This window comes from Egretta garzetta, unplaced genomic scaffold (genome assembly GCF_000687185.1).
Source record: "Egretta garzetta isolate BGI_Z169 unplaced genomic scaffold, ASM68718v1 scaffold252, whole genome shotgun sequence".
In the NCBI taxonomy this organism is placed as follows: Eukaryota; Metazoa; Chordata; class Aves; order Pelecaniformes; family Ardeidae; genus Egretta; species Egretta garzetta.
In genome coordinates this window covers 477,077-499,135 of record NW_009259028.1, presented here as the reverse complement: position 1 = coordinate 499,135, position 22,059 = coordinate 477,077, and the positions used below count along the sequence as shown (strand labels likewise).

General features: G+C 36.7%; 1 protein-coding gene across 5 annotated transcripts in view; it reads left to right on the top strand.

Moving 5' to 3' along the window:
- The window catches only part of TASP1 (taspase 1), an 89,891-nt gene that overhangs the window by 45,133 nt on the left and 22,699 nt on the right, over positions 1-22,059 (top strand). For 4 of the 5 annotated variants that reach the window (XM_009634662.2, XM_035890235.1, XM_035890237.1 and 1 more), the window contains exons 10-11: positions 11,195-11,305; positions 20,788-20,898. In XM_009634662.2, coding sequence (XP_009632957.1) covers positions 11,195-11,305; positions 20,788-20,898 — 222 coding nt within the window. Of the gene's footprint in view, positions 1-11,194; positions 11,306-16,703; positions 16,983-20,787; positions 20,899-22,059 lie in introns of those variants that run through there. The other variant, XR_004841448.1, reaches the window with a different exon arrangement.

Sequence of the window (22,059 nt, the reverse complement as noted above, 5' to 3'; positions counted from 1 at the left end):
TCAAAAGATGAAGACTCTCTAAATACAGGATGGGGGAGATGGTGAAAGTTAGGAATGACTGTGGATATAAAAGGCCTTAAATTCAAGGTTTATTCTGTAACTCTCAGTCTAAAATTCAGTTTCTTTGTAAACAAGTAAAATATTTTGGAATTTTTAATTGATTTTTTTGGAGACATTTCAACATATGAACTCCTGAATTATACTAAAATTAATATTTTTTTTTGAAAAAAAATACAGTTGTGGGACTTCGTTGGCAACTGAAGGATAAACATTACAGGAATTCTGTAGGTATCTCAAAACCAGTATTAAAATTCAAGAAATTCAGAGAATGTTGCAGGTGCAGGCATAGCTAAGATACCTGGGAAACCTTAACCGTGACATCTAACAACATAACACAAGCACCATTCCACGCAAGAATGATGGTAGAGACTGAGTGAAAGCTTGCTAAATGAGATGAGCATTTCCAGTGGCCCTTATTTAGCATAAATGTCAGTAACAGCTAAATTGGTTTTTGGATCAACGTAGTCAAAGCCAAATCTTTGGTCTTTAAAAGCTCGTGCGTGCACTTGTGCACACATTTCATGCGCAGACAGACATAAACAAAACAGCCTCCCCTTTAAGCACACCACCACCACCACGTCCCCCAAAAAAGAGGCCAAAACCACACTCTTAAGGCCACTTGGAACTCTTTAGTGAATGTTTTCTGTTGGTATATGAATGTAAACACAGGAAGATGGGTGTTACTTGGAGGGAAAATATTTGCGAACAAAACCCAACCGCAGGAGAAACAATAGTCCAGTTTTGGCTGTACTTTAAGAAAACATTTCCTATTTTTTCCTGAATATAATAGGAATCAAAGACTTTGTGTATATTTTTCACATTCAAAATAATATCAATTGTGATGTTGATTCTTCTCCCCAGTTGGAATATCCAAGATGATTGTGAATTGTGATTGTGTCTGCTAACTGTGCCAAAAGTAATACCACTGGGGTAAGAGGCAGGCTGTGTTTTTCCTGGGTGATAAGTTGAAAAATAATAATTCTTTTGAACATACAGAACCTTTAAATATAAATACAAAATTTACAGTAACAGCTGAGGCAGGAGGAAATGCAACTGTAAGTGGAATCTTTGAGTGGAAATACAGAGACTGAGAAGAATGTGTTGCGTTCCTTTTTAAGTCTTTACAGCAGTAGTAGTAGAAAGCACAGTTACCCATTCTTCATGCATGGGTGGTGTGCTTTGTGTACATGTATCAGCCATTGAAACCAGCAAACCTTATAGTATTGCATTTCTGAAGATAGAAGGTCTTGCATTATTTAGAAATGCAGTAATTCTGTACCACAGAGCTGCAAAGTCTCCAGCTTTTACTAGAATCCATTTGAGAAGAATATTTGATACAAGAAATGTACAGTGATGTGATGTCCTAGGGAGAATTTATGTGGGACCCAGTTATAGTTTATAACCCTAAAGAAAAAGGAGTAGAATCTTTAAATATATTGAGTTCTTTCAGAAAAATTAAGCAAGTTAACAAATATAACTAGGCTTGAGGCCTGAGGCCAAAGTTGTGTTTTGTTGAGAAGATAGCAGGGATATCAGATTTATGGACCTAAACTGAGGTATAGTTGAGGATTCAGCCTGGGAAAAGTCTGTCAATGATGTCTCGCTTTTCTCCCCTGCCCAGAGTTTATTCCTTGGTGAATGAAAATCAGATACAGATAACAGCAATATGCCTGACTCCTTTACCAATTTCTTGTGCTGGTGAATTTACCAAGATCCACAAGGACTGACTATTAAGGTCACTGGTCAAAAGCAGCAGCCTCTCTTCTCATAAAGGCATTTTAGTGATTATGTCAAAATATGTTAAAAGCTGCATTCATATATATATATATATATATGTATCATTCCATGAAGTGAAAAATAGCATAGTTTGTATTGTGAAGAATCACAGAATTGTTTAGCTTGGAAGGAACATCTAGTCCAACCCCCTTTTCTCTTTTGTTCTCTTTTGTTTTCAAAATCCTTAAGAATAAGAAAATAAGTGTATTTGCTCTTCCTCCCCCTGCCCTTTTCCGTTCAAACTTTTCCTTCTTCTTCATATCTGTTCTTCTTTCTAGCCCATTGTGTGCCTTAGGGATGCTTTTGCTGGCAAAATGGAACAGGCAATGTGGAATAGGAAATGACACCTATCAAGAGAAGGCTTGTGCTTGTTAAATTGGTTGTTTAGCTATGCCCTCAGCCAGCATTTCCCTCTCTCCTTTTGGAAGCCACTGAACTGTAGATTCTTACTTAAAAACTCGTTTTTGACAGGAACCACAGCGATGTGCAAATCTGTGGAGTAAATATTTTTCAAGGAAGCCTTAACGCAAGTTGACTTGTGATGTAGGACTTTGGCTTTGTGATCCCCATGCGTTGAGGACAGTAGTGGCTGCGCTGGAATCCAGTGACTACCGATACCTGGGCAGGTGCTGTTTGTCTGTCTGGCCTGCGTCCGTCTGAGTCCATGCTCCAAACCTCCAGAGGAATTTCGCATACATGTCTTGTATCCTGTATAGATTGTTTGAAGCTACACTATGCGAGATAGATACTATGATACAGTTAATATCTTTGTAGAAATACATATTACCTCTCAAAATCCTGTAAGATTTGGGGAATAATAGGTAATTTAATGCATCACAGATGAAGCAGCTGGATGTGGAGAAGAGTTATGTCATTTTTAGAGAGAACCAGAGGGTAGGAGAAGAAAGAGGTCTCTCTCCAGGCAGATCAGTATTTACCTCTGAAGTGAACACTTCTGTCAAGAGTCCAGATGCCGTTTGGAGTCTTCAGTGCCGTAGCATGTGGCGTCTGAACTAACTCACTACCACCACAAGGCTGTGTGAAGAGAGAGGAAGCAACAGGCAGGGATGATTTGTGGGAATGGTAGCGTTAAGAAGCAGTCAATTAAGCACAGTACCGCAGCGTTTAAAGCTGAGGGTTTTGTCCACAAAATAATCAGAATGGATGTTTGAATTGCCTTCGGAAGGGTTGTTTTGAAGCAGAACTGGATGGATGCAACAATCAAAGAGTGCTGATTGCCTCTTGAAATTTTAATTGGACTTAATGTAATAATATATTGTAAGCATGAAGTTGCACGGGCTTTTCAGAAGCGGTAGTCTCCTGCAGAAGGCCCACCGCTCGCAGAGTGGTGTGTTCATAACTTGGGGCAGCAGCCAGCTGTGCAGCACTGTCTCCTTCTCTGAATGCTGTTAGTCCTGTTCCTCTTTGCCACGCCTTGCCCAAATGGCTTGAAATCAGTGCAAGGATATAAAGTGAAATGGAGATGATGGCTAACTGATTTCTAAGTCTCTTTTTATGTCTTAAGCATTTTTCTGTGATTGGGAGAAAATGATTGTGTACATTTAGTTAGCTAACACATAAGCTACTATCTTATTTCCTTTCCTGTAAGTTTTATACAATAAAAGTGAATGTAGTTTGGAAAGGTGTAGTATTTTTTTGAAGAGATCAATAGTGACAAAGCTTCTAATAAAGGCCTAGGAAAAAAAAGAGTTTGCTTTTTCCTTTTCAGTTTAATTGAAATTAATTTTCAAAATATAGTAAATGTAAAGAATAATGTAAACCACACATCCTTTTTAATGGAACTACATTTTGTCTTCATTCTAACCTGTCTTGGATGTATATCTGAAATTCTTCTTGTTCATGATAATTGAAACAAATAGCTTTTTTTAATAGGTAAAGTTATCTGGCATTTCCAACTATTTAGAAATGAAGGATTTGGCATATTTTAACTCTTTGGCCTTTTTTTTTTTTCCTTATCTATAAAACTGTAGAAAAGCTGTGTGAGTTGTTCTTCAGACTGATTTTAGTTTATTTTGCCCATATTAAAAACTTAAAGATATAGAAAGTGTTTTCCCACCTTTCCTTAGAGAAGATACTTTATACACAGTTTGTCTGGATGTTGAATTTGTCTTTTGTTATCTTTGAAACCTACCCAAATTTACTAAAGTTAGAATCTTTTGGAAAATATCCATTTGCATATTTTTAGTAGGTGTTCATTAGTTTAGAAGCTAAATCATTTAAGAATTTTCTGTCTGCAACAAGAATGTGCTCCATTGATCCCTCTAGGATCAATGCTTTAGGAATTGGACAGGACTTTGTTTGCAGGTGTTCTTCCTGGCAGCAGGTCAGTAAGTTAAAAATTTCCCCTGCTAGTATGAAGGCAAGATGCAGCAGCTGATAGGAGTACAAAAAGCTAAAAAATTATGCAGTTATGTAGTGCATAATGCTAGACTGTAGTATTTTACGTCTTTTCGGAATTAGACTTTAATTGTTTTTTTAATATATAACTAATCTTACCAGCCAAGTATTTTTTGTTGTACTGTATTTTGTTTTTTAAAATCAGTGGCTTGCAAGTTTTTAGGCAGCTCTTTCTAGAGATGCTGGTAATGACAACCAGAGCTTACTAAAATACAGGTTTCACTGTGTTTCTATTAGGCATAACTAGAAGGTATTCAGAAATAAAGCCGAAATAGTAGCTTTTTAACTTGTTAACTAAACACTTTTTCTAGGTGCTTCTATTTAGGTGAAAATAACAACATCGGAGTTGAAACAATTTAACCGGACCAGGTTCAGACTCTGCTGTATGGAATAGATAATAAAATACAGATAACCTGTAACTTCTATCTTGAGCTTCTGAAAAGAGAAGAGTCATACTTTGGCATTGGAGTAAACTAGATTAATTTTTCCATTCTCGAATGAATGTGAGTAATTCAAGTTTCCATTTTGTGCTCCTTTAAAACAAGTTCCAACACTTTGCATTGAGGTACTGTATGTTTCAATAGCTAGACAGGCTCCGGCAGCTCGTCAAAGCTCCATAAGCTCTCTGCTTATGGCTTGCAGAAAGCAAGCTAGATTTTCATTTCTCCTTCCATTCAACAGGAGTCTCTTTCATGTCTGAAAATTGAAAACGCGTGTTTTTCAGTGTGGTGCATGGATGTGTGTGTGCCCTCTGGCACACCTGTTTCTAATTTCCTGACTTGAAAGCATCTCCCATCAAAAGAAGCAGAAAAACAATTTCTTTCTGACACGCTGCTCGGAGGCCCTTGCTCTGCAGAAGGCCTTCCTTTCGTTTGCCATCTTGGTTCCATTGGTAGAACATTATAAGATGCAGAGCACGCATTGTATGGGATGTTCAGCTTACATTGTGCTGGGTTCTTTCCCCCCTTGTTGTGGTTATTTCAAGCATTAGAAATCTACTTGAGAAGTCACTATGCTGAGGAAAATACAGTAATTTAATCCTTAGTTTCTTACATGAAGCTCAAATTAAGGACCAAAGTCTATAGAAATTTAAGGTTTATATGACCTATGAATTAGTTACTGTTTGGTACAGAAGGTTAGATTAGAATTTAGATATTATAGCTCAGATTTCTTACCTTTACCTCAAAATAGTATGCAGTGTGAAATAGTATCCAGTATAATAGCTGAAAATTAAAGATGTTAACAATCTTAAATAAACCCACAAAAAAATGCTAATAACTTGGTGGTTGTGAAAGTTGTGCATAGGCTAACTAGCAAATTACTACAGAATAGAGCTATTACCTGTTAAAGATCACTTGGGAAGGAAAAATACAAAATTTTAAGCTTTAGCTTTGATGTTACTGGCTTGTCTGTTTTCTCAGTTCAGCAAATGTTCAAAAAGACTAAAAATGTGAATCAGGGTATGTACTTCTATGTAACTCTGCGGACTATAACAGAGTAGTTCTTAAATCTTTAAACGGGTCAGTAAGGTGTACAGTTCACATTTATGTCTTCTAAGGTATGCAACCCTGATACACTTCTTGTCTTCTGCTTATATTGACATACAGGTACCGGAGAGTTGCTTTCTAGAGTATCTGCCCACTGCTGGAATTGTGAATGACAGCAGAAAAATTATCGTTTGTCAGCATAGTAGCAGGTATCCACGATGGGTTCCTGTCTCTCATTCCTCTGCAAAAAGGCATATATCTCACTCGTTCTACAGCACTGTGCAACAGAACGGGTACTTCTGGTTTGCCTGGTCTGATTGACTAATCAGCAATATCTCATGCATGGCGCGTGGGGTGCAGGAACAACCATCTTACTGTGCTCGAAACTCGAAAAAATGCATGTTGAGGGCTTTGGGGTTTTCTGTGCTATTTTTGGCTGAAATAATAACTTGAGAGGGCTACTGACACGTATATAACTGTTAAGTTATAATAGGATAACGGAAGAAAAAGAGACTATGAAAAAAGAGATTGTAGATTACCAGATTGTTCTTGTGGGGATCTTGTATGAATCAATGAGTGTCTGAATAGTAAAAGTGGTATTATTTTCAGAAATTACACATTTAAATACCCACAGAAGAGGGAAGTCATATTTTGCTGTTCATCAGCTTTGCACTTTGAATGAAACACAGCATTAGAATCTGTACTGTGGTGTGATCCAAGAAGGTACGTGTCTCCGAAAATCAGTTCTGATGCTTTCTGTGTGGTCATCGGGAGGTTTCTGTATGGTCATCGGGAGGTTTCTGTATGATCTCCAAGTGGTTTTCAGGAAAGGTTAGAAGCTACTGGTTGAAGACAGGTTTTCTGGTTTGTTGGGTGGTTTTTTTGTGAGTTTTGGTTGCTTGGTTTTTGGAATGTGGGTGGTTTTTTTAGATTCTGGTTCTCAGCAGGCGTTTTGGTTTGAGTGCAAAATAAATGTTATGACTGTTGAACCTTATCCTTCTTTGCTTCATCATAGGAGCCTGTTGCTGCCACGTACCTCTGGAGCCTTTAGGAATCTGGGGTGGTTTTTTTTTTGTTTGGTTGGTTTTTTAACTTCTTTCCCCTTAACCTAGGAGGCTAGAAACTTGCATCAAAATATCTGTCTTTGCATGTGTGTATGTATTTATTTATTTCTCAAAGTAGACAGTATGTTTCCTGTAGAAACAATGCTTGCTTTGCCTCCTAGAGGAGGGCAACTAATTGTACTTACCTCTGCAAACATGGAGAACGGTAGTTCCAGCAGTAGCATTTTTATCAACGGAGGGGTTATGAGTAGGCGACGTGGTGTTTGCACAATATTACGGTGTTACGAAAATAGTTTGTTTACTATATGAAACAGTTATTTCAGTGAGAAGTACTAATTTAACCCAGAAAGTTTTTCCAGATAGTGATCTCCATTTGAGCCACTCCTGTGTGAAGGCTTATGGAAGCTTTGGTCTGTCATTGCAAAGGGTTTGTCTCTGAGATAGAAGAGCTTCAGGTTATTGAAGAGGTCATCATCTTAACCGGGAAAGGATAATAAAATGATTTAAACTCTGTTTACAGGAAAGTTACTAAAACAGGTGCATTTGTGACTTTAATGTAGAATTGAAAAATTCTTATTAGGAGTCCCTGTTGTCAGTATTATTCAGTGAAAAACTGCGAAGTATAATAACACAGACAGTTAAACATTGTATAATGTGAGATAGTTAAGCAAATGAACCAGATTTACATTTTCTTCAGCTTATGTGCATGATTTGGAAATGCATTAAAGTAGCTTTGACTGTAGTTGCTGTCTTGAGTCATGTTAATAAAACTTTTTCGGAAGTTGGCTAATGCTGGTGGTTAGATTACAAGTGAATGGAACTATAAATTTGAACCCACAACTTTATGCCGTAAGTTATAAATTAGGTTTCGATTACTGTAATTCTGTACACATTTATTTTGTGTCTAGCCCTAGTATTATTTACAGTGTTCTCCCAGTTTGAGACTATGGAGGCATACTGGTCTGCTAAGCCTGCAAAGCAGTTCACACTCCAGTAGTTGGTTCTAACTTCAGATAATAGGAAGGGAAATTCTATTGAAATAATTAGGGTAATTCTTTCTCTCAGCCTTTATCTGGTCAAAGTATGTGAAATGCTGAGTAGTTATTTTTCTTGTTCCGAAATAGTTGTTCCTACATCAAAAACTGCAGTAACAAATTTTTCTTTTCAAAATGATGGGATTATTTTCCTTAGCTATCTGTCCCTGCAGATTGCTGGCATGTGACGTGTTGGAAGATTTTTGTGTACACTGCCAGCAGCAGTCTGTAAGTTTGCTGCCTTATAGGTCGATATAAATATGACAAAAAGAAACTACTTTGTCTGTGGGGATGTAGAGATGTGTGATGTGTTAGTCAAATTGCAAGGCTGCTTTCCTTGTGGTTGATCCTGGATCACATCAGTGGGATGCAGCTGTTCTTAACCCATATTAAGTTTTCTCTCTCTTAATTTTTTTTTTTTTGTAGCAGACTTGATGTTATGGGAACTCTTCAATAAAGTCATTCTCTTGGGATAAATAGCGTTATACATCACGCTAAAAAATGGCTATTGTCTTTTTGATGCCAATTTAGGAATTACTTAAAAATTGTCAAGTAGTAACATCTGGTTTTATTACTTGATGCATAGGAGATGCACAGGCTTGCTCTGATTTTTCTGTCTCATTCACATTCTAAGTCCCATGCTGGTTACCTCACGTAGGGTATAAATGTTATATTTAAAGGTATTAACAGGTTCTTTTCAAGACAAAATCAACTTGCTAAGTTTCTGCTGGAACATAGCTTCTTTAGTTTTATTCTTTACAGTAAAATTTCATAATGATTAAATTTACTTGGTTTAAACAAAAGTGAGAGCCATGTTCTGATCTGTTGGTAGAATGCCTCTTGCAGTTTTTTTGTGTTCTTCATACATTACTTTGTCTTGAATAAATATTAGATAACTCTCAATTCTATTGTGGGCAAAAGCTTTCGATCATGGAAGAAATGAGACAATGAATGGACAGACCCTCCTGGTAAGCAGGTGTTGAGGACACTGTATTGTGTGAGCCTCTTGAAGATAATATCCTAACCCGGACACTTTTCTCAATAGCTCAAGAGCCTGACAGTCTCAATGAAAACACTTTTTTCCTTGTGCTCTCAAGAACTGCCTCCCTTTGCTGTGGAATTGTTGTAGTATTTCAGCTCTTTCATTTTCCTCTAAATTTATAACTGGTTTTTACTCAATCTGTTTGCTATACAAAGAATTTTTTGTCTTTCTGTTGTGCCAATTATATGTTGATTCAATGCCAAAGTACCCCACTTCAAACAATCCCGTTTAAACAAATTGTATTAGTCAGGAGACACTGCCCATTAGAAGGAGCACATAACTGAAGACTAAGGTGTAATTTTGATGATTGAATATAGCAAGATTTTGGGACAAGTCTACACAATTTTTCTGCAATCTGGTCCCTGGGCTTATTCTCTGACATCTAATGCAAATATAATGTTCCATAGGGTTTTTTGTTGTTTTTTTTAATCTTGGAAATGGAGGATGATTAGTCTTCCCACACACACACATTGGCAGTCTTTGAAGAACAGTATTTGTAAACTCACTTTGCCTTTAAGGGGAAGGGTGTAATTGTGTGACAAGTAACCAGAAAGAGAGATTTTTGGAGTAGGTTGCCATGTTAATTAGGGCTTAATAGTGGTGGCAAGGACAAGAAGCCTGTCTGTGAGTAACTCCAAGACTCAACGCTAGATCTGCCCAAGTGTGTTCGTGCAATGTTGTGCCCCAAACCAGTCAGTGCTCTAAACTCAGCATATTGAGAAGCATGGAAAGGAGACACTCAGCAGGCTGCGCTGGAGCCAGTTTGGGTTAGGTTTATTTATTAGTTCTTTCTTTGTGCCAGATCTAGGCTGGCTTCAGCCAGGGTTGCTCAGTTTTCTCTGTTCTGGGCTTGTTAGTGCTTCCAGTAAAGTGAATGTTATCCGTGGAGACTGAGCTGCCTTTGTCTGAAGCCAGGTTAGGTCTGATGTCTTACCAGCTCCGGCCCTCTGCCATGTGAAAGCAGCTAGATTGTTTCCAGCCATAAATTGTCCCTGGAAGCTGCGTAGGTGTATTTATGTAGTTCTGCACCTGAGCTAATAATTCCAACTGGATTATAGCAGATTTTTGTATGGAGCCAGCACAGTGTTTGCATCTTGTCATGGTTAATGAGAAATTTGCTAGAAATATATATAAATAATTGAGAATTAACTGTATTTGACTGCTCTCTGTATATTCTAGTGTCTAATGCAGTTTTAGGCTCTGATATACTCTGAAGTTACAAGTCTGAGCAAACTGTAATCACGTAAATTTACATAATTAAAGAACAAACTGTAATCATCTCAATTTAGATAATTAAAAGTGTTGTCATATTGCAGCTGTTAAATTAGTTAGTTTTAGTGGTGGGGTTTTTTTTCCTAACTGGATAATTCATTTCAGCTTAACTGGTGCTTGGTTAGATCTCTTCTCGATCGTTCATCTGCTTCCTTGCATTTGAGGAAAAATGTCAACAAATGGGAGGCATAGTAGTAAAATGACTTTTATATACACACCAATGTGTTTTCCCATCCAAGAAAACTTTGATCCAATAAATGTGCTCTGTACCATTTGTTGACCACAGCTGTATGTCCCAAAACACATTACAGGAATGGAAAAGGTCACAGGAGAAAACCACCAGTGTGAAACCATTCCTACAGAGTAAGAGTAGCACTAATGACCTGTTCGTCTTCATCATCATTAACAGCTTCCAGGGAATAGTTACAGAAAGTACTGAAGTAATAAGTGGTTGTTTGCTGGAGCTTTTTACCTTCTTAAGGACAAACCTTTAAAAATCACAGAAACTTTTATTAGTATCCCAATGAGCAACAACCCTGTCAAAAATTACAGGTAAATTCACCTATTCCTTTGTTGACAAAAGGCTAAATCAGATGGACTAAATAGAAGATTACATCATGCAAAGTAATTACTGTGGCATTCACTAAAGATGCTCTTGGTTTGAAGAGAGTTGCTTCCAAGGATCATTCCTGGGAGAATGATTAGTGAGTGGATTCTTTGAGAGAAAATTGCAAGACCTGGATAATGATGACACGTCAGAGATAGTCTTGCTGTTTCTTCTCACTATTTCTGTTTCTTCTTTCTATACTTAAGCCTTTTTGGTTTATGACTTTGTGCAGTAGAAATTTCAGGAAAGTTGTGAGAAAAACTGCTGACATTGTGTGACTCAGTGTCACTCTAAAGTAATAAAAGTAAAAAAAAAAAAGGCAGACACCTGTGAAATGCATTTTTTTAAAAAAATTTGATGGTGTAAAATAATGTCAGAGTTTCTTTGTAGTGATATCTATATTCTGACTATTCCCAATCTTAATATTTCTTTAGGTTGTGGAGAGCACCTTGTCCGAACCATACTGGCCAGAGAATGTTCATGTGCTTTGCAAACGGAAGATGCCCACCAAGCTCTCCTAGAGACTATGCAAAACAAGTTTATTGGTAAATATATGGTGCTAATTGCCTAAATATTGCATAACATTGTTTAAAATGCAGTTAATCTTCTTTAACAAAATTAAGATACTTATTTTTGTGATTTCTGTTGAACCCTTATGTTGCAGTTGGCCTCAAATTTGGTGTTATGTTACATCTAAAGAATGTTAAACTACAGAGAATATTTTAGGAAATCTAAAGGAAAACCCTTGGAAATATCTCAGTTGTTATGTGAGTCACAGAATACCTGGAGAGATTTGAAGAAAGAATTTCCTGCCTGAATCACTGGCTGTGGTGCACAATTGCATATTTTTAGAATTGGTCGTTTAAGAGCATTAATAAAAATCAGTCATGTTAACCCTTTTAAATATAATAGACCTCAAAACCACTGCATGTTCTAATTAAATGCTTTGGACAGACAGATTCTGGTTTGCTATTTACATGAAGAAATTAATTTCTTATGACAGTGAAATAGATTTTACTGAAGGCTATTGTAAGGTAAAAACAATTTTTTTTTCTTTCATATGAGAGGATTACACATGACTACTTATACCTGTTTAATTTTTTGTGAATATAGATCTTGTTTTCTTTCTTCAAGTTATAACCAAAATATTATTACAGAAATTTAAAATCTCTCTATATATTTGAACTTCTGAAGATAGAGTAGATTCCAGTGAGGCTTCTGGCATATATGTTGACTTGCATTGTCTTTATAGCTCTTAATTTTTTTTTTAAGCTTTAGTATCCACAGACAATTTTGACCTTCAAAATTTCTTGTGGACAAGACAACATAACACTTATTGTACTCTGTATTGTCAAACTTCATTTTTATAGTATTTTAATTAGTACTGAAAGAGGGACATACGCATGCCTTTTTGGGACACAGGAATCATTGCCCATGGTCTTGGCAATAAATGTGTTGCAATTTCTTTATTCCTGTTTATAATGTTGAATCCATATTAAACTCTGCTTCTGACAACGTTGCATTTGACTGTTTGAGGGGAAGTGACCTTCACATTGGAAGGCTGCGCTTGATAATTTAGTTGGGAAATCAGACTAAAATCAACAAAATAGGGGAAAGTGAAAAGAATGAGAGACAGTATCAAATTAATGCTTTTTCATGATAGAAAAATTTGTAGAGAAGTATTTCTTAATTCCTTTTTTAAATTTCATGTTTTAATTAGTGATGGCTCATATTTGTATTTCAAGAAATTTAGCACTGCGGATTTTTATTATCAGTAGGGATGTGTATTACCTTCTCAGTGGTACTCTGGGACAGTATTGAAATGGAGAGGGGGGGGGAAAAAAAGAAAAAAAAATACAGCCACCTTTTATGTGTAGGTGAAGTGGTTGAATTCTGTGTCTTCATTAGAAAAAGTAAAATCTAGTTGGCCCTCAGCTGTCCTATGAATGAAGACTGATTGAGGAAAACCTGAAAATCCAGATACATCTTTCTGTTTACATGTGACATAGTACTAAGTTTGCAACCAGCAGTGTAACTTTGGGGGATCTTGGCAATTCTGAGGATGGAATGCAAAGTTACGTCTTGCTAATATAGTGCAACAAGTGAAAAAATGCATTACACTTAAAACATCAGGTTTATACTAAATGGTTTTTTTGGTCTGAATTGTCATTGTCATTGATGTGCTAGTTGATAGCTCAGGATGCATGGTATGATGCAGGACTTCTTACCGGTGTGAAACAATAAGATAAAATGGGCTAATAGCCTACTTGCTGATGGCGTGGATTCTTTCCTTGCTACTCTTATTAAAAGCCCTGTTTTGTGGTCATGTCAAACTTTCACCAGAATTATAATGGACTGAGGCCAAAAAAAAAAAAAAAAGCTTTAACAAAGCAGAGCTAGAATGTTTTGTCAGAAGTCAAAATGTGCGTTACTTGTATTGGAGGGATGAACAGCTGATTTTGGCAGTTGCCATCAGATTGGTGCTTCCTGTTTACAGAACTCTCCAAGTCTCCGCAGAGCCCTGGGAATCCTTCCAGCTAGGGAATGCCTGGCTTAAACAGTGAGTGCTGTTTAAACAGCAGGTGATGAGCAAACTAATGACAGATGTGCTTTTCTCATGTTTTCTCAGAGCCAGCTTACTATGGATAATGCATAATTGATAGTTGAATTGGAGGTGAGAGAAATTGAATTTAGATTTTTTTTTTTCTAAATCAGATCGGCTTGATATCTTTAGTTGAAGAGCGCTAAAGGCTTGGTACGCAGTCGAAGAATGGTGTTCTGTAAACACAAATACCTTCCAAACAGAAGAACAGAGGATTTTGTTACTCATTATTCCTTTCAAATGTGGCCAAGTTTGTGGAATGTAGACTTAGAGTAAATGTTTGTGTCATCTCACTGGCGGGAAAACTGGGCTTTTAACAATGGCAATGTTACAAATTGTACTTTAAAGCTTCTTATAAAGTATTAGAAAATAATGAGCTGAAAGACATAGTTGGAATCTGATATTTGTTCTTTCCTTAGCGGAAATATGTTTGTCTATTCTTGTATTTTCAAGTTCTGCTTCAGTTCACAAATGAGCAATGTCTGCAGAAAGGTAATAGCAGAAGGATAATGCTGACACTTTCTTCTTTTGAAAGTTTGTGTCAAATACCTCTCTTGGGAGCAGGAGTTTGGACAGTTAGGAATCATAGAATATTTCCCAATTATGAGTTAGGCTTGTTGGGAGAAAAAAGACTCCATGTTTGGAGAAAAAAGCCTCATACTCGAACAGTTATGAGACTGCCCATGACTGTCGTTGCACGGTGTTATCGATACTTTATATTTTGGCACTGCATCACTCTAAGCTTTGTAGTATCCTTTGTGGTTTTATAGCAGAGGGAGCATGCTATGGAAGCATTACTATGTCTTCTCTGTGACACAGAGGAAAAAATTTGAGAAGAGAATGAAGTCATCCTGAAGTTTCATATAACCTATTTTATCCACAGCAAGTTTATGATTTCACAAGTTTGTATTTGATGTTAGACAGAATTGAATAGGCCTGTTCCTTACCTGTGCAATAAAACCAGCTGAAAAACTAACACAATGTGGTTATTCTACACAAGAGTTTGTCTAGGTCCTGACTGTGCTTCCCCTTATCGAAAACATTGGGATCTTAGTGGACAGCAGTATCCTCAGTTACTTAATTTCTTAGCATCTGACCTGTAAAGTTTGATGTCCAGGTGCTATTCCTTGCAGCTTCTTTAAAAATTCTAAACAGATGTTTTAAATTACTTACAATAAAATATAAAGATCTCTGGTTTCAGACAGCTTGTGCTTAAACATTTAACAAATAATGGTGCATGAAATTAAGAGCAGGCTTCATTTAGTGCTTATATATTCCTCTCATGTTATTTAAATTGTTAGCCTGAAGTTTAGCGGGGTATGTGGCAGAAGCAGAGTGGCAAACAGCTTCACTTTAAACACCTTCTGTACACAAGCTGACAAAGTCCAATGGCATGGGTGAGCTACAGATTATTGACCTGAAAAAAGTCTGATTTTCACGCACATTACAGCATGAGAAGGTTTAGAACAGTTTAGCTGCACTCTGCTAAAACTGGGGGATGCTAAAGCACGTAATTGGTTACACCATGCCACAGTCAGTGTTCAGACCAAAGTTCTGAAGACTTTGAAAGCTAATGTAAACACTGAAGCTGGTAATGGTTTCTCTGCTGTGGAAGAGTATGAATGTAAAACATCTGATGAACAGCTGGTTAGTCCTTTAGCTGGGTAAGTGTAAATAAAACACTTTTTACAGTTTAGTGTCAAACCTGTGCTAGAATGGATCTGTCCAGTAGCTACAAATGGGGAAAAAAGCACAGGATCAGAAATGAACAGCTCTTACCGATTGCATGCTCTGGAGGAAACAATCTTCATCATGGGAGCAGTTTAATTTACAAGAGACATAGGGGAAAAAAAAAAAAAAGTTCTTGACTTGTAGCTGTAGTTCCTCCAGAGCAAGGCCGAATGTTGAGGCCATTATTTGCCTTAACATTTGTGAAACCTGTATGTCCTATCCTGGGTCTGAGGCTGAATCCAGGTCTTGGTGTTCAGTTGTGGTTGCTCTTGCAGAACTTGATGAGATCACTGAATGTGGAGTTGCTATGAAGATATGTTTTCTTATTCTTAAGAGAGACCATTACTACAGATTAATAATATGTGAAATACATAAATAAAAACTTGATCATGCTTTCTATATGTCCGATAGCAGTAACAGAATAATTGAGCTTTGAAGGAGGAAAATGTGTATTGTAAAATATAATTTTGTGACTGGGGGAGGTGAGGATTAAACCAAAACTATTGAAAGATGGGTTTTGGTTTTTTTTCCTACCCCTTCTCTCTGGTGTGGCCAGCCAGTGCTAACATTATTAGTTAATGTTGTAGTTGAAGTTTTGGATTGGATTTTTCATGCAAAATTCTTCAGTGTTACGCCAGAGTAACTGGGAAGGAATGATGAGTTTCATGAGATGTAAAATGGTATTAAAAGCCCCAGGTTTTTGTAGTTTTGTCATTAGCAAGCTATTAGATCAAAGATTTGTCTAGCAATTCTATTTTATTGCAGTAAAGAATTATTTTTGGCTAGTAGGCATATTTTGTTTTATTTTTACTGAATTTTTAATTGTACAGCAAGATCTATCATTCTTAGGAGTACAGAGAGAGTAAAAATTATGTAGGAATGTGGGAGCCAAGTTACTTTTTCCTTCTAATGAGAGCCATTATGACTTTAATATACGTGGCCGTATTTCAGTTGCACCTTTTCTCTTCCTGTTTAAATACTAATTAAATATAATGTATATGAAAAAATGCCATTACCTATATTGTTATTTTTTACAGAAGTCTGCACTATTATTTCTTTTTCTCAATGGCTTGGCTGTAACAAAATTATTTTTAGAGCTAAATTAATGAAGTAAGTTACTAACCTTTAAAATTCACAGTGTTTTGAGAACACTCAAATTCATTCCTGTATACGGTGCATGGAGTCTGTTTAGAAATAAAGTATAATACTACTATTGTACCATTATTTTTACAGATTTAATAAGGGATGCATAGTGTACAGCTGTTGAATATTGCTTAACATAGACCCACTCATTTGGACTGTATTTCTGTGTTAAAATACACTCAAATACACTCTTCAGCATAATGGTAATCCTCGGTAATAAGTCTACATATCCAGAAACATCTTTGTTTAAAAAAAATTAATATATTTGAATCCTTCTTTTTAAAAATTGCTTTAATTGGAATATAAAATACATTCTCTGTTTTAAAGAATGTGCTATTCAGTGTGTATTTAATTTGGCTTAGGATCTGATTTTTAAGGGAGGAGAAACAGTCTCTCTGAATTTACTGTAGTGTAGAATATTTTAATGGTATTACTGTAGGCAACTGGGTTTTGCTGCCACTCTTCAGAGGTCGATTCCCCACAACTTAGCCAGTGCAGTGAGCTAGAGATGCTTCATATTGTTGCTGATTTTGTCCTGAGATGGTGTAGCTGAAATTGCTGGTGAAAGCAATTGGAACGGATGAGGGAGTAGTCACACAGTTTGTTTCGGATGGCTCTGTGGATGGCAACCTCCAGGAGAAGTAGAGAAACAGATGGCCCATGGAGGTGGTGTGGGTGAGAAGATCATGAACCATTACAGGGGTTTTGCAAGTGACTACATCTTCATTTCCTGTTTGTGTCTGGAGGTGAGAAGAAGGGATGTGTTCTTTTTTTTTTTTTTTTTTTTTTTTTCTTTCCAGAATAATGTTCAGTCTGCAGGTGATGGTAAAATGGTGTAGAAAACTAAAGTTTGGCTGTGGATTGTGTTTTAAGAAAAAAAAAAAAGAAAAATTTTCCAGTAGCTTAGCTGAAATACTAAATCTTAGTAAAAGCATGCATAAAGTCAACAAAGGCTTGTGAAATCCCTGTCTGCTCCATTTATTCTAATTTGAATTTTTTTTTTTTTTTTTTTTTTCCTCTCCTTTCCAGAATAATGTTCAGTCTGCAGGTGATGGTAAAATGGTGTAGAAAACTAAAGTTTGCTGTGGATTGTGTTTTAAGAAAAAAAAAAAAGAAAAATCTTCAGTAGCTTAGCTGAAAATACTAAATCTTAGTAATTTCTTGAGTTGCAACTGTATTTTAGCTCAATCTCTGTTGCTGTGGCTCCAAAGCATGGCTGACTGCAACAAGAAACCCAACATAATACCATCGTTTTCATCATTGTGTTGTAGTATATTGCTCAAGGTGCTGCAAACAAGGACAGCCTGTAGATTCTGGGTTTTGATGGTGTGCACCACTGGGCAAGTAACGCTGTATTTCCGTCTGGAGGATATAATGCACCCCGGTCTTCTTTGCTTTGTTTGCATAAACCAAACTTCTAAGACAGCCCCTAGTTGAATACTCCATTCAAATTACCCACTACAGGTCTCTCTAAGCCATTTTACTCAGCTCTGTATCACCCCAGTACTACAGTTATGGTCGATTCTTACAAAGTTAGGGCAGTTAAGACCTGGTATTGTTTGGCATAACCAGCATTTGTCCTTACTCCAAGGGCCCAACTTGCGTTATTCTTAAAGAAGCCAGCTTCTTGCTTATCTGGTGTGTTTTATGAGTGCTGAAGTTAAAACTATATACTGCTTTTATCATGCTTTTACCATGTGTAGTGCTATTAAATTAGTTCTCCTCTTGAGTTTTCTAGCTGAAATAACAGCAGACTGGCAATGTACTTCAGGCAAGGCTGAATTAATACAATTCTCTAGCTTTTCAGTGTTTAGCATGCGCTTCCAAGCCTTTAAATTTTGTGGATTGGTAATAAAGCTTCTGTGGTGCATAATCATTGAAGGAAGTAACTTGGTTCAGAAAACAATTGTGTACATATTTAGGGCCATACTGTGGACAGCTTGTTTAAAGTAAGCAAGTAAATAAATAAATGTTATTTATGCTGGCAGAACTGGGGTTCTCATGAGCATAGTTGTACATGCATAGGTAGAGCATCTTTTTGGATGAAATGGTAAGCTTGAGAGTTTGTCTTATGTGCTCAAAGCTCAAGTTTTAAATAATTTTTTTAAACCTCCTTTTTTAAAAAGTCTCACAAAACACATAGTTTGAGTGATTACTTTTCTCATTCTGTACTCCACTGACAAAGATGGATGTTTTGTTCCTGCAAAGAAATCCCTGACAAAATGAAAGGATTCTGATGAAACTGTAGCATTACATGTTTTGCTGCAGACTTAAGAGGAAAGAAATGTACTGCCAAATCTTCTCCTAAGGTTTAAAAAGAGAGACCCTAGCACATGCAACTTATTCATATTATTGAAAATTTGATCATTGATGATAGTGCATAGTTGACAAAAATACTGGGAAAATGGAGAAATATGTGAGTGGTTTATTTGCAGACTTTTCTTTCACCTAGTCTTTCTTGAGTGTGGAAGGAAGAAGAACACTAAAAAAAAAGTAAGCGCTTAACCCAATGTAAGCACTTGTAGAACCAGATGTTAGTGGCATCAAGTCTGTAATCAGTAGTTGCTGTCTGTTTTTATGCACATTTATACAGTCTTAGTGTTTTAGTATGGCCTTAAATGTGCTCTCTGCTTTAAATAGCCAGTTTGCTGGCTGTTCTGCTGAAGTAGAACATTTTTAACCATTTTAATTAAAGATATTATTAGTATTTTTCACTAGAACCTTGAAAGAACCTTTCACAGGCCTTGAAAGAGGAGGAGAAACACTGCTTATTAAAAAAAACCACACAAAAATTTTTTTGTCTGCAATGACTTTTCACCACAGCATGGCCTAAATAATTTATGCAGCTGAGTATAAGATTAGGTCTGCAGACCAAGTTCAAGTTAAGACATTGTCTTTGAAGTACCTGAGTTTCTGAAGTAAAGATTAAAGGATGTATATCCCCTGTGAAGAAAACCACTTTTTTCTGTTCCTTTACTTGCAGAAATCGTACCACCTACTTAGCCAGCATTTGGTTAATGCAGTAAAAGTATGAGAGATAAAGTTAACATCTTGGAAAGCATGGAGTAAAAGATTTTGATTTGGGTGATAAAACTCTTTACAACTTCCGAAGCCTTGCAGTTTCTACTTTAAACAAACATATTTTCATGGCTTGTTTTCTATTATGTTGTGATTGGCTGGATTCTTGGTTCACAGCGATTTGGTTGCAGTCAATGAGCAATACAGTAGGTGTAATTGGCACCTAGCAATAGTTCTTGTGCAAGGCAAGTGGCACTTTAAAGATAATATCTGTCTGTATTAGGTCAAATAAGACCTTACTGTTTATTAAGCATGCTATATGTGCGTGTGATATGGACTCCTGTTGTTACGACCACCTTGTAATCACTTCTGAATACGGCTGCTGTTATGTTGAGAGAGAACATGGTAAAGCTTTTAGTTTTCCTTACAGTAAAGCTTGAAGTTGGTTCTTAGTGGGTTATTTATTGTTGTTGTTTGCATTAAAGGAGTAATTTTCATCTTACTAATAGCTGTGGGCAAATTGAAGGAGGCTGACGAGTAGATCTGCTCTGAAGTTTTTGTGGCCAGCAAATCCTTTTACAGTGTCTGTACACTAGACATAGTATACTGATTTATTTAAAAGAAGATAATTGAAAAGAAATATATGAAATGCCTGCTGTAGTTGTACATTCAACTTTAAATCACAGTGTATTGCAAATGTGTGACTAGGGTCTATTTGGGATGAAGTGCGAGAACTTGGTTAATTTTGTGGCTCAAGAGTTTTTAAGTCATATGTAAATCATACCATTGTTTCCACGTTTAAAACTATAGGAATCTCATTTCAAATTACAAACCAGAAAAAGAATACTTAGACTTGATTCCCTTCCAACCCAAACTACTCTATGATTCTATGATTCAGCTAACTTTAAAACTTTTCCAGCTTCTGATAGAAGATGGTTTATATCATATGTCTTAAATTAACAACAGAAAAGCCACTTTAAAAAGTAGGATGTGTTTTGGCTTTTCTGCTAATATTCATAAAACAGCAAGAAAGACAGTCAATAGCAGTTTGATGATGTCTCTGTACAAAGTGCTTTAAATTGGGAAAAATGAATAAACTGTAGAAGTGACCCAAATTTGCTTGATTTTTTTCATATGTGGCCATCCTTATATTAATTATAGTACAGAAAGAACTAAATATTTAGACATACGTTTTTTCAACTTGACACTCCATTTTTCATTATTATGTCTTCCTTGATCCAAGAACAAATGGTTTTTCAATCACAAATGTAATTTCCAATTTTTTTTTTATTCCATGTAGCTATTTTTTCCTTTTTTGATTACTGGTAGATTAGTAGATTACTATTTAGAAAGTTACTTATTAGAAACACTGGAAAAAATAAAACTGATGCTTTTGTAAAAGCACTGCTTGACCTGACAGTCTTTTCAACACTTAGTGACGAGATTAAAGGGGGAGGGCAAGAAAGTGAAGTAAATAAAATACCTAAGAAACTATTCCTGTTGCAAATAATTCTCCCCAATGATTTTACCCAGGTTCACCTTTTCTAGCCAATGAAGATGGTGTACTCGGAGGTGTGATAGTTCTTCGGTCTTGCAGGTGTTCAGCAGAACCTGAATCATCACAGGAAAAGCCAACTTTACTAGGTAAGAGATTCTTACTCATTTTTACCTGAGCTAGGTGCTAACTCAAAGTAGAAGATGAAATAAAACCTTTCTGTGCATGTGTGCCATTGTTCAAAGGCCACAGAGAAAACAAAATGGAATTGGAATTGTTTGGGATGATAAAACTCTAAGAAAGTGAAAATAGCAGCATTAGCCTTGTTCTCTAAAGCTGCGAAAAGAGCATTCTTTCTGACTCGTTATTTCTGAGCAGAATTGTGATTCGGAGGGTTGTGGGAGATCCTTCTAAAACCACGGCGTAGGAGTAACGGTTGCTTATGTGAGACAGGGTAATGCTCCTCATAGAAAGAATCGTGGTTTAAGCTAGGGGTAATGCATATGACTCTTCACAGCTTCTCAGTGGTTTATGTGCTAAAAATGCTATCTAAAAAGTTCTTTGTCCCTCCTTTTTGCATGATAAAATGTGAAAATTTCGAGGATAGACTTAAAATTTGGAAGCGAAGTTGTTTTATGGTTAGAAATTTTTTGTTATGCCCAGGAAAATCTGTTCAGATAAGTTGTGGTTACTATTTGTTTATGCGGACAACAGGAATACTTGTTGTTTGTATTGAGATCAGCAGAAAACTGTACTTCGCCTCCATCGGTAGCTGACTGGTTAAAGAGGCTCGGAGCTTTACAGCCCTTTAGCCCTGTTTATGTCCCAGAAACAAGATCCCCATCTGTCTTGCTGTTTTACAATGGTACAAGTGTATTATAGTAAACTGTCATGCGGTTGGTTGTAGCGAAACAGCTAGAAAAACTGAACGCTGTAGGCTACTAGTAGAGGTGGGTGGAAATACAACCCAGAGACAGTAAAGCCCCTGTTCCTCTCTGAAGGCAGGAATTTGGGACTGGGGGCATACTAATTGCTTCAGCGTGACGCTTGTACCATCTCCTTTCCTGTGATGCTCCTCAGATGTGGGCATGTCCTGGTTTTGGCTGGGATAGAGTTAATTTTCTTCATAGTAGCTAGCATAGTGCTGTGTTTTGGATTTAGTACCAGAAGAATGTTCATAACACACTGATGTTTTCAGCTGTTGCCAAGTAGTGCTCAGACTACTCAAGGACTTTTTGAGCTTCTCCTGCTCAGCCAGGTGCATAACAAGCTGGGAGTACAGCACAGCTAGCACAGCTAACCCAAACTGA